We start from the raw sequence: 13,571 nt of genomic DNA on the forward strand, positions 1-13,571 counted from the left end.
AAGAAATTTTCATTGCTACATAAACTTAGTGGATCCTGTGTGGTTGTGATGCTACAGACTGTATCACAACTCAAAAGTAGAAAGCACTGCTTATTTTCAAGTCATTACTGATCTGGGGAGGGAAAGCTTTACAATAAAGTTAGCTCAGATACAAGCAATTGTGTATGGTCTGTGGACTATCTTATCTTTTGAAAGCTAAGATAAGGATATAGAATTACCATTATACAATGAGAATTGTTTTAAATTGTGAATGCTGATGGTTTTCTTCTTTTGTTCTTGCTGAAAGTGAGCATTTGTGGCTTACAGGGAAGTAGGAAATTCTGTGCATGACTGTAGTTATCGTTACACATTTGCATTTATGCTGAGGCTACTTGACTGGAAATAGAGAAAGCCTTGCCAGTCACTGAAGACAATACTTGCATAGAAGCAGTTAATGGAGAAGTGAAAGCTATGAAACGTTTTGTCCTTGATACTACCTCATTACTTTTAAATCATGGTTTGATCCTGCCATTACTTGAATTTGCAAGTTTATGGAATATTTGACACAGAGTTAATAGGACCTGAAATAAAAAAATAAGTAAGAGATAAGAATAGGGCAATAAATAATGCAAAACCACACTAAAAGGGAGGACAGAGTAATTCAGCATTCTAAGTTTCAAAATTACATGTTCAGCATCTGTAAGAGCTCACAGAAGGAGCTAAGTAAACAGAAGGAGGTAAATAAACTTCAAAGCCAATATAAGAGGCCAAGCACCAACCAAGTTTGAGTGGGTCCTGGAATGACTCATGTTAGCAAAGACAACTTTTGAAGTCGTAAGAGGGAAACACAGCTCAGCTGAGCACAGGCACCAATACATTGAATGTACATTACTCTCCTCTGCCAAACATGGGTCAGTGCCATTGCCACCAGGGCTTCAAGCCAGAATATTGCTCAAGTTTTCAGGGCTTTCAACCTTCACATTGAATAGACTAATTTGCAGTTTCTGGCAGTGCCAGCAATCACTGTTTGTACTCCCCTAGAAATACTGGCCCATTGCCCTGTGAAGTCCACAGATGGGCCAGCTAACTTCTGAGCTGTGCCCGCCACTGGGTAGATCTGTCGTTGTTCTGAATTTACATCTGGCGTTCGCCTTCCCTCGGGTGATTCTCTGTTGTTTCAGAATCATGTTCCTTTATCTGCTGAAGCTGATATGAAATGGTTTAATTGCACAGTTACTTTCATTACATAAATAATGTATTAACCATGCATCTTATTTTCATTATGTGTGAGCTGCAGTTCCGATGTAGTTCTCATGGTAGTTGAAGGAATAGTCATTCTTTTTACTCAGTGCACTCACTTCCTAGCTTTATTTCCCAGATACCTGTATATCTGCATCTCTGCAAAATATTATACAAAATTTCTTTTAGCTACTATGTAGAGAAACTGACATTTTCTGTAAAGATGGTAGGTGAGTTTACCAGGAAAAAATGTATTATGGATGCTGCTGTTGAAAAATGCTTGTGTTTGAAGTACTGTCCATAGAAAGGGCACATGTAGTATCTGTTCCAGAGGTACACAAGATGACCTTCTCTCCTGTTTGTTCTGGGTTGTGGCAAGTACTGAGGTTCAGCTTTTACAGTGCTTTTCTGTCATACGTAAAGTAATAATACTGATTTCTGCATGTGAATAAAAGGCTTGCTACAAATATGGATGTCCCCCAATAGTAAATTAGCATGCACATCACCTCCTTCATTCTGGCTGTTGAAGTGTCATACCCTTGTGTTTGATAATTGGAAAGTCATTGTTGAATCTTTCCCCTCTTTCAGCAGGAGTGGAGGTTACTTCATATCTACAACAAAACATGAGAATGCACAGACCTGTGTGCAGTATCACTTGCACAAATTCAGCAGAGCAGCTGATAGAGACGTGTTACCACCCTGTAAACAGCTTGTGCATCATGAGCTTTGAGAAAAGAAAAATTGAATGTTCAGTTTTCTGAAAAAGCCCCAAGTTCTGAATGTCTGCATCCTGCACGTGGGAGCTTCAGACTTACCACAAAACTGCACCTGAAACGCAAGTCAGGTGTAGTTAAGGGAGACACCTGAAAAACTAAGTTATTGCTTTCTAAAGCTGAGCATCCAAAAGAAGCTAAGCCAGCTGTTCAAAGGGTATGAGGCAAACCCCAGATAAGTCAAAGTGAATCTTCCCATTGGCTTCCAGTCAGAGTGCAAGTGACTTGTAGGTGGTCACATTTGACTAGTAGAAGTAGAGATAAAGCTAAGAAGTCCTTATTCTCTGCTTTCTGGTATTTTTCCATTTGCTTTTTCTCCCTTCTGCATCGTCTCTACTTTATGCTTTGGAGTCAGTTTGGCATTTTCCTGAAATTATCTCCAGCACTAAATATTGTAACTGTGAATAAGGATCTAATTTCTTCTATCATTTACATGTTTCCAAGTTTTTGTCCTCTATATCCACATTTTAAGAGAATGCTAATAGGAGTACCTGTCAAGAAATGTTACATTGCTGCTTCTGTTCTTAGGTAATTTACATAAATTATTTTTAAACATTACTTTAAATAAAATCCTCCACAGGAACATAAAATTAAAGTTGGAATGTAGTTCAGTGAGAACAGTATTTATTACTGTGATTATATAGGCAATTGGATGAAGCCAACATAAGTCATGTAAGTCTTTCCCACCTTGCCTGCTCTGTATTCTTGGCAGATATGGAGGAAAGAAGAGAGGAAAAAACCGTGGCTCTAAAGCTGGAGTCAGTGGCTGTATCTACACTGTCTGAGAGAAGCAGCCTCAGGGTACTTACTGGACCAGCTTTACTTTGTATTTTTAGGGTGAGAATCACAGGAAACCAGATAACTCCCTCTTTGGGCCATGTGGGTTCCAAGGGAGAAACTGAATATACTGATTAAATGAGCACATACCTGAAAACCAAGGTAGTTGTGGATGGAAAGTGGGCTGGATGTGACACATGTGGTCTTCCTGGCTAGTCCAAAGGCTGATTGTCAGTGCTTTGTGAACAGAGCAAAAACTGCAAGCAGTAAAACAAGGGGTTATTAATACACATGTATGAAAATCTTTCTATTACCTAGTTACAAACCTTTTCAACTATTCAAATTTGATGGCAGTGATGCATATATTGATAGTTTGTCTTGTCAGTGAGAGCCAAAGCAGTGATTATAACGTGTTTAATGTGATTTAACATACCAGCGTTTCCCAGGGGTCACTTTATAGCTATGTATTATGCATAGCCATCACTTACATTACAACAGTGAAATTGATTCCGTGGTAACCAAAGATTTTCTATCCATGTATGTATTTATATACACTGTGTACTTAGATTTTCGAGTACAGCTTAGTAGTTAACCTAGTGTTGATATGAATTTTGGTCTTGTTTGTGATAATGCCTTTCACAGCCGATAGACTGTGTAAATAACATACCTCTTTCTCCCATCACAGAATCTCAAGGGTTGGAAGGGACCTCGAAAGATCATCCAGTCCAACCCCCCTGCAAGAGCAGGGTAACCTAGAGTACATCACACAGGAACTTGTCCAGGCAGGCCTTGAATATCTCCAATGTAGGAGACTCCACAACGCTCCTGGGCAACCTGTTCCAGTGCTCTGTCACTCTTACAGTAAAGAAGTTCTTCCTGATGTTAACATGGAACCTCCTATGCTCCAGTTTACATCCATTGCCCCTTGTCCTATCACTGGATATCACTGAAAAAAGCCCAGCTCCATCATCCTGACACCCACCCTTTACATATTTGTAAGCACCCCCTGCATCCCTATGCACTCATCTTTACTACCAGTTGTGTAGTAATGTGGTATCTTAATTTTCCATTGACACAGTAGCGATCTGCTTTTCTGAGCTGAACCAAGACACAATTTTGCAAAGATCTGAGCACATTTATAATCAACCTAAAGTATTGGAAGTTGTCTCTTGATAGAAAACTAGACCAGCTGCTGTGAACAGATTAGTTCAGACATCAGATCTCCTTTCACATGTTCGAAGTTCACAGTTTCTCTTCCTTAGAGCTAAATTAATTAGAGTGGCAGAGGAGCAGGCAAAAGAAGAGCTGTAATATGCGAGGTCTAGTATTTTGGCCAGTACAGTTAAAGGAAATTGATATATTTTATTGCAGAGCTTGTTTTGCTAACACCGCTGTGTCTGTAAGTGCCCAGATGCATCTGCTCCAGAGGAGCCTGTTGCTGCCTGCCTGTGCTTATCTTTGTACTGGAACTATGTTTATGTTGTTTTTCAGTCTTAACCATAAAACTAGCTAAAGATGTCACAGTAGCAGTGAGATACAAGTTTAGCTGAGCTGAGATCAAATGCCTGTTGCCAGTTGTCCTCTGTGCAGGCAACGAATTCTTTAATTTATAATCAGCCTGGTTTTCTAACACTTGGGCAGGCAAACAATTTTTGAGTCATTAGATTTGTTGCTCTTATTTGTCTTAATGCTCTTGGGATTGTCTGTGATTTTAAATGTCTTAGTTGGTGGGCTGTGTAAAATGATATGCTGAATAATTATTTATTGATCACTGTTTATAAATAAACTATGATACTTGACCTTGAAAAATTCATTTGAACAACTTCATGTGTTGGCCCACAGTTGAAGAGCTTTACTGAAATCACAGCCAACATGGGTACAAGCTAGTTCAGTATCATTGGAACTTTCTTTATCTTTTTTAGGAGTTTGTTGTGCTGTCCAAGAGTTTGATGAATGACCCCATTATGGAAAAAGAAATTGTAACAAAAGCCAAAGACTACATGAAGAAACATCATTCATGGGAAAGTGAAAGAAAAGCCTATGAGAACCTTGTCCTAAGACTTCAATGAATTGCAAGACCACAGTTGATATCCACCAATCTATGTAAAGCACTGTAATGGAGGATGTACAATTAGATCTGGGTTTCTCTTGGTTTCTTTTTTGAAGAGATAATAAGACATGCATTAATATTCTGTTCAAACATACCAACATCACAGCAGTTGTCTGCTATTCAAACTCAGAATTTATCTAATTCAGCACACTGTCTCTAGTGTACCAGTTCATCACAGACCAGTATCATTTTGTAAGATCACATAGGAGAAGTATACTCTTTGAACAGTTTTTATTGTTGTAAGGCCTCAAAGGGAAGATTTCTTGTATACAGTGGAGCACACCACCACATAGAGCCCCCATTACTGTTCTAATCGTACTGCATCCTAACCAAACTGCAACGTCAGTTTTCTTTCCAATTATACCAGTCTGAATGTATTAGGTACATTTGACATGCACATATATGTTCAGAAAGCCAAGATTAGTTATATAAGCAGAGTATAAAATTATTAGGATGAAAGCTTGCTTGAGACTGAAAGATCAACATTTGTATTGACCGAATAATGATCTACAGTCATATAATGACTGCATACTTGCCAAAAAGCAAACAAGAGTGTTGCTGCTTGAGAAGAGTGAGGAGCATAGGGCATGTTTTGTACTGCCCTCTGGTTACCTGAACTGCTCTCAGGTTAGCTGATGTGACCAAACTATCCTGTGCTTGCCTCTTCTCTTGGAACCAGAACAGGAAGGCTGGCACAGCACCTGCAGCCATACATGGCTTCAGATTCCAGAACTGCACAGCACTGCCTACAGCAGCAAGATGTGCTTGCAGACAGAGATGCTTTGTTACATGAACTACCTCTTAGTTTGCCAGTTTTGTTGGTACCTCTGTGATTTATATAAATCTACTAAAAGATTTATGAAACCTGTGAAAAGGGAATGGGGGGTTAGGGGTATTTTCAATTTACTATGTATTTCGGTACTGTTTGTTCTCATCTGTGGCTTTCAGAATATATTGCAATATACTGTAGCAGGCTGTTTTTAAGTCAGACTTACCTGGGTTTGAAGTCCATACTAATTATTCCTTCCAGCTTGGTGCATCTGGACAGATCTTTGAACCTGTAACTGGTCAAAGGATTTACATTTACAGAAAACAAACCAACAGAAAAGGTCATATTTTTAACTACTTGTTATTAGGAAACTCTTTGCTTTGTATAGGCTTGATCCTGCCAATTAAAACCAGTGAGATGTTTCCTACTGATGTAATGGCTGTTTTATCAGACTTTTCTTTGGAATAATGAAATCCACTGAGCATTTTAAGCTTTCCTCTTTATTTTTGATGTTTTGCAGCTGTTGGGACAGTAAAAAAAAAGAAAAAGCATTTTAAATGTCATATACTGACTTCTCCAAAATCTCCCCCACCTTTTATTGTAACGGGCTTATGCTCAGCATTGCCTTCAATAACACAGTTCCTCGAGGGAAAACCTGGCCTGGCTTGAAATCCAAACATTGCTACATTCCCTTTTGAGCACAATTTTCCTAAATATTTCTGGCATATCCTTTGGCATGCTGGGATGTAAGAACCTGTGTGCTCGTTCTCAGGTTAAAAGCCATAAGCCAACATCTACCATTGAACAATTGCTAAGCCTGCAGCTGAATCAGCCTGTTGGGTTTTCCCTGCTGTCTCAGGAGAAGCTGTGTTTCTTTGGACATCAACATTACCAGTGACTATTGAGGCCTCCTGTGGGATGGCAGTGTCTCAGTTGGCCACTATATACTGAAGGAGGAACCCCAATGATATGGATTTTCAGTATTATGTATGTGGTGTGGAACTGTAACAGGCTATAAAAAAACCCCAAAACCCTATTTAAAGCCAACTGAGCTGACTGCAGGGAGCCCTGTTCCTCTCAAAACATCTCCTCTCAAGATCTCTGCCACTGTATCTCTGATGTTGGCTTTGATCCTTAGCCCCCTTGCACCCAGAAGACAATCAAGTATTGACTGTCTTCTGAGAACTACAAATTGTTAAAAGCAACCCAAACCAAATACACAATGTGTGATAGAAGTCTAAGCATTGAGCTAGTGGTAAATTATTAGTCATAGTAATGATTAGAAAGCTTTTTCTAAAGCATGATACGTTTATAACCAACCTTCAAGCAATTCAATACATTGATCTGGAATTTGTGCTATTTCCAGCAAAACAAAACATGTTCAAGTGAGAAATTCTGCTACACCCTCAGAATGTAATTAACATATGATTTTTCAGGCTGCATTTAATCTATAAATACAAAATCTGCATCTGGGAAACAGCATGCTCATTTGCATGTGATAACCATCACAGAAGCACAAACAACCCTTCTGCGAGATAGGCATTAAGGGGAAAAAATATAGAAAACAACTAAAATAGTGGTGAGCTCAGCCCTCAGGACTGTTTCAGAGCCATCAAATGAGGCAGCGTTCATCAATCAAGGGCATTCAGCTTTGATATCATTTATCACTGGGCTTGTGTTCTGCAACGTGAAGCCTGTCTATTAAGGCTAAGAGGTTGGGGCAACAACTGCTAGGGAATTTCACTGCAATAAATTGCTATTGAATTTATGTTTTAAATTTCATCCACTCTTATGTTCCAGATCCATAAATATTCAATGAGATTTGCAAGTCCTTGTAAAGAAAGTATTAAACCCATGCAAGCAATTTTAGGTATATCTTTCAAGCAACTTCACTCAAACAGTTTTATATGTAAGAATAATCCTTCTATTGTCCTGCAGCCCTAATTATGGTATTTATCCTCCCCCTTCAAAGCCCCATTTCTTACCCTAGCAGCTTTTTAAGCAAGGCACAGCTTGATGAGCTACAGACCCAAAAATAGCACTTGGTCTGTTTACAGGAAAAACCTGCATTGTGCATTTACCCCATGGCCAATTCTGTATTTCAGGACCTTCAAATGTAATGTTAATTAATCCAATTACCTGGACTTTATTTTGCAATTAATTCTGCCATTGAATTCAGAGGAACTGAATGAAAGCAATGGACCTGTACAATGGGTACTACAATGCTGTTCCCTTTCTTGGCACAAGTATTCCAGAAGTGGAGACAATTTGGTAGTGTGTGGCAAAACCCAGCTAGAGCCTGGGGAGTGTGGAATGATGGCTTCCTGAGAGGGGATTTCATTTTAATTAGCCCTAAAGCAGATATATTCCAGTTTTTAGGGGGTGTTTCTACATTCCCATTACAGCCATAACCAGTGTGTGTACTAGTTACACTGATGCTGTGTTAAGTCTTCCCATTTCAGCCTGCTCCCAGGCAAAAAGTTGCTGTTGGCTTAAACCAGCAAGGATTTACCAGCTACCAGCTCCACAGCCTTGGCTCTGCTGTTCTCCCTTCCTTGGCTTCTGCACTAAAGGCAACTTCCCTTACTCATTACAGAAGGCCTTGCTGGGAAGCAAAAAGCACTGGAGGAAGGAACCTGAGTATGCCTGTGGCTGTGAGGATATTACTATTTCAATGTTGTAGGAAAGACTGGATCAGAACAGTCTGAGCTCCAAACATCATTCAAGTGATGTGGCACTTTAAGCATCAAATATTAAATTCATCTTTGAACACAACAAAAGTTGACTTACCGCACTTACCGGGGGTGCCAAGGACTGCAAGACTCCTCCAATGTTCAGCCGTGGTCCTTTCAGTAGCTCAGCTCTGTCAACAGCATAATTCATCCTTCTGGGATGCCACCTGCAACCTGACCACTGTGATTTCATATTCTAACTGAACCTCAGTGCTCCAAATCAGCAAAGTCTTGGTGATCTCAGGGAACCTGGTTTTGATGTTTTGCTATTAACTTTCTTGACATACCAGGACTTAAAACAACTGCCAAAAGAAAATACTAAATAATATACTGGAAGATTTCAAAGTATTTGTGCTCCTACTGAAAATCATTTACCATCAACTCTTGTGAGTATTCAGAAATCCAAACATCTACAAATGATACCTTTATGTTTAATGAATACACAAGTAGTTCAGTCTCCTGTTTTCAATGTGTTTTCTCCTGTCTGTTGGGCTCATCACCCGTTCTGTCCCTTTCTTCCACAGTCTTTTTAATCCTTTGGTCAACAACCATTCCACATGGAAATAAAGGAAAAGTTTTGTCAAAGCCTTGTCAGAGGAGATGGGTGCTTCCATGTGGAAATCAATCATTCAGTGGCTCAGTGGGATCTGAGCTTTTCCTGGCTTTCATTAAGTTTTCTAAAGTGATTTCATCACTCCACGATTTATTTCACTTCCACCCTCCACTCTCTGGTTGGTCCAAGTCCGGCTGCTTTAATGGTTGAAACTTAAACCCCATAGAGGAGCAGGTCTCTGCAGCCCCGCACATGCCCCAGTATTCTTGGAGGCCACAGGCAGCTTTACTTCTGCCTGACATAGTGAAGGGAAAGCACTGATCTTCCAAACTCTTAATTACATTTAGAATTTTAAAGGGTGTATTATTAAAACAAAGGCCACCAATAGAAGAGCAAACTATAAGATACAAAAAACAATTACATTCTCTAAAGGTGTAGAACTTTTATGTGCACTTTAATCCTCTTTAAATGAACTGTATCTTCATCAAGCAACTATTCCATGTCATTCCTATGATATCTAATTCTAGATATTAAATATTGAGGGTACTTGAAACTTCCCATCCTTTACAAAATGTAGGGCAACATTTGTTTTGTCCAGTGCCTGAAATATGATTCTAGAAATTCATTTCCCCTAGAGCATTACCAATAAGCTAATTTAAACCAGTTGTTTAAACAATACATTTCATTAACAACAGCAGAAACCATCTGCTTACTGAGAAATCACAGACAACCTGAAACACCACCACAGCACCCTCAACCCTTCCTACTCCAGGGGCAAGTCACATCACCTCTTTCATGACATTTAGCATTCTTCTCACATTGCAATTTCCATTCTTGTGTACTTCAGCACAAATCTCCTTAAGTCCAGTACAACTATAACCTTGCTAGATAGAGGTCACTTATTTCATTTGTCTGATTCAATCAGGTTACATCAGGCACTGAAACAAAATGTCCCTGTGCTGCTTCAAAAATTAATTCCTGCCGTTGAGACGTTGCACTGTTATTTTAGTGGCTTTAATGAAGTCAAATGAGTTAGGGAATCTTTAATTTAACTGGAATAATGTATCAAAAGCTTGTATGCTTGGAGCGTGGCCTTTGCCAGCCCTTACAGCCACCTAGCTTCTTTCCACAGTTTTTCTTTAAAAGATACATTTAGGTATGCAGGCACCTGAAGTCACATCTAAAATACATGATTTCTTGCTTAATGTGTACAAGTGTTTGCTCTTTGCAGCACCCACTGCAATGCATGCCCAGGTTAATCCCTATGCTTACCCACAATTGGTAGCACTGGTACTCAGTGTTTTGAGGAGGGAGGAGGCTGCAGGCTCTCTCTATGGCTTTTAGGCACAAGGCTGTTCTGGTCTGCCAATGCCATTGGTAGTAACAATTGGCTCTGCAGCCCCTGTTTACATACCCGTTATAATCCAGCAATGACACCAGTTATTTGAAGAGCAAGGTAAGGATGTAAAGGTAACACACTCTAACAAAGTAGTAATGCTTGCAAATATTGGTATAAAATATTAGCACTTCAGTCCCTATTTAGAAATCGACCACTGAATTCAGACTGTGACACCGATGTGGCACTACCTCTCACTCCTCAAACAGTATCAGCAGCTGTTAGGTTACAAGGTGCTGTCTGACATGAATAAAGGCTTTAAAGGCTGTCTCACACTTCATAATGTGGTTTAAAATAAGTTTCTCTTGGCCAGATATTAGTGAAATACAGCTATTTACAAGCTGCACTGTAAGCCAGGCAAGAGCAGCAACATCTTTTTCTGTATGAAAGTAGAACAAAGTAAGGCAACAGGAAATGTAATAACCATTTTCTGGAATAGGAGAACATTAGTATTACATGTTCTGAATATTCATCATCTTTTAATACCATTTCACTCTCTTTTTGATCTCGGTATGACCCTAGTAATGATTCTGTTCTGAACAGGTTTAGTGTCTTTCACAAAGCCTGCAGCCTATCTTCAGTTTTGTATTTACTGTTTCTTACTGATTACATCTCTTCTTCTTGTAGCCTTGGGAATTGCTCCGAAGCATCCCCAGACTATGGTGCATCTAGTTACCTAGTTCAGAGTCCATCCTTTTTAGTTACTTTTCTGTAGCTTAATGAGAACATTCTTCTACCCCCTCCACTCTTAAAACATTTGTCCCTACATGTTATTTGTTTGAATAAGACATAAGTCTCCAAGCCATCCCTGTTAAGTAACAGTGTTCTACACTGAAGCTACCTCTGTCCTTTCATCCTACAGCCTGCTGAGCTGTAGGATTTTGCCAGGAGGCAGCTCTATAGCAGGATGGAGTCACCCAAGTCAGCTCGAATGTGGGATACCCTTTGCAGCAGCAGCCCAGCACTCACTGCACAGGGCACTGTGCACTGCTGAGACACAGGAGCTGTAGATATGCCTGTGGACATACAGGGAAAACCATATGACTGAAATGGGAAGGTCAGCACAGCAGAAACAGAAGTGTGTCCTCAACCCTTTTCTCTGCTTAACAGGGGAAGCTTTGCAGGATTATTACTGATGTTTTTCAAGAAGTTTGCATTTGTTTTGAGGATAAGAAGAGCAATTCACAGAACTGATCCCTGCTCCAGCAGGTGGGACTGAAAAACAAGGACTTGGGAATTTTCCTCCCCTTAAAAAGTGCAATTTAGACCCTTGCTCTGTGAGGTTGGGGTATCCTGATGCCTGATGTGCCAGTGATGGACACACACAGCAGCTCAGCCGAAGGAAGAAAGACAAATGCTCACCCTGCCTACAAAGAAATGAGCGGAAGCAATCTTGGATCTATGGAAATGATTACTCAGCAGGGGAAGTTCTGCATGAAGACAAATAGGAACTGATTTCCTCTAAGCTACTTTATGGCTGCAGGATTAATCTCCCCTCCATAGGAGGATCTCATAAATATAGAAAACTATTTTTCCACATTTCCTTTATGGTCAGTGGAGAGTCCAGGCCTCATCAAAGCTATAGTTCACCAACGCTACCTTAGGAGAGAATGATGTGCCTAGAGCAGGTATTTGTCTCCATTGGGTGAGACCGTTCCAACACCCACAGCCCAGTAAGGTAAATTCCACCCCAAATTCAGGTGCCAACTTTCTGACCAGGGGTTGGCATGGGAGAACAGCATCTTTTTAAAAAACACCTGAAAGAGGCACAAGAAACAGACACCATGGAAGGGAGAAAGCTCTCGAAGACATGTGAACTCTGCAGGTGACAGCAGCATCCCGCACATATGGTGTGTGCAAGGCTGGCAGATGGAACATGCTATCCATTAGGACAGCAGTGAAACTGGCTACAAATACCTCTGAGCTTCCCTTGATCACCCTGCTACACCTGGGTAGGGTGTAACATGGGTACAGCTGTTCTGATGACAGATGTACCTAGAAGAGCATCTGTCCAGTGAACGCAGCTATAGACAATGAGCAAAACAAGTGTTCCACAGAATCTATTCACTGCCCAACTTGCTATTTTGCCCTCAACAGTATTTTGTTTATTTGACACTAATTTTCCTGTATTTAGATACATCCAAAACTACCAATGAATGGGTCATTTTTGCTATAACTTTTGGGGAAGGAAGTGTAATTGATTATTTTCTAAAAGTAAACAACAGGTAACGTTCCTTTAATTGAAGGAAAGGTTGGTTCCTGAATCACAGCAAACCAGGTTCCTGCTATAAGCAAAGACACTACAATGGCTTGATCTCAAATCCCACAGAAACCTGCATCCACTGTTAGCTTTGTGCACTGCAGGTGTATAAGAGTAAGAACAGGTCTACACCTTCCTAAGGTGTTGCACTGATGTAAAATGTGTTTCAGCACCACCACAGATGTCACACAAATAACATGCACACAAGGACTTCCAATCATGTGTATTTCCAATCATGGAGGATTTCCAGAAAGACAGAAACTTAATCACAGGAAGCAAAAACCAACCCAGAAAGCCTTCAGATGTAGCAGGTACTTTTGTGATGCTCTTCCAGAAGCTGGCACATAAGATAGGTGCTGTTCTCTCCAGCATCTTTGTAGTTTTGCCTGTAAATTCATGTCTTCCTGTTCCCATCTATTTTTGGTAAGGCCAAGAGTCCCCCAGAGCACTGTAATTACCTCTGTCAGAAATGTCAGAGGAGTTTACAGCTGAAGTAGGTGTTTGCCTAGAACAGCAGACCCAGGTACACCTCATGTGTGCTGGGAGGTACTTAAACCGAGTTGCTGCCACACCACTTTCAGGGGAAGGCTTGGGACTATGGCTGTACTAGAGGGAGAGACCTCTCTAGCGTGTCTGCTTTGGAACATCAGAGAAAATAAGTCATATTATCCCTCTGGGCTTGAACTGTGGACCATTAAAGACTGAGCAAGATTAAATTGTTTTAAATAAAACCTTCCTGCTTCATCTGTTGGGAGAAAAAACAGACGAGCCCCTTAATACAAATGCAATAACTGAGGATACACTGGTGATGTTTTCCCTGCTCTCCCCCTTTGATTATTGCCAGTTCTCCTTACAACATTCCAGGGTTAGAACCTCTCTGCCTGGTAGTGTGAAATAAGTGAGCTCTTAACAAGAAAAGGCAACTTTTGTTATGGCAGTGTTAAAATCTGGTTGCATCAAGCTTTATGTGTAACTGAGCATCC

The 13,571-nt window shown here is 40.3% G+C and overlaps 1 protein-coding gene across 1 annotated transcript in view; it reads left to right on the forward strand.

Moving 5' to 3' along the window:
• Positions 1 to 6,078, forward strand: part of GLT1D1 (glycosyltransferase 1 domain containing 1) — a 51,789-nt gene extending 45,711 nt beyond the window's left edge. The window contains exon 12 of the mRNA XM_034068612.1: positions 4,691 to 6,078. Within this exon, the coding sequence (XP_033924503.1) occupies positions 4,691 to 4,837 (147 nt within the window). The 3' untranslated portion in view covers positions 4,838 to 6,078. The remainder of the gene's footprint in view (positions 1 to 4,690) is intronic.
• The last annotated feature ends 7,493 nt before the right edge of the window (positions 6,079 to 13,571 follow it).

The sequence above is a fragment of the Melopsittacus undulatus genome, chromosome 12, assembly GCF_012275295.1.
Source record: "Melopsittacus undulatus isolate bMelUnd1 chromosome 12, bMelUnd1.mat.Z, whole genome shotgun sequence".
Taxonomy (NCBI): domain Eukaryota; kingdom Metazoa; phylum Chordata; class Aves; order Psittaciformes; family Psittaculidae; genus Melopsittacus; species Melopsittacus undulatus.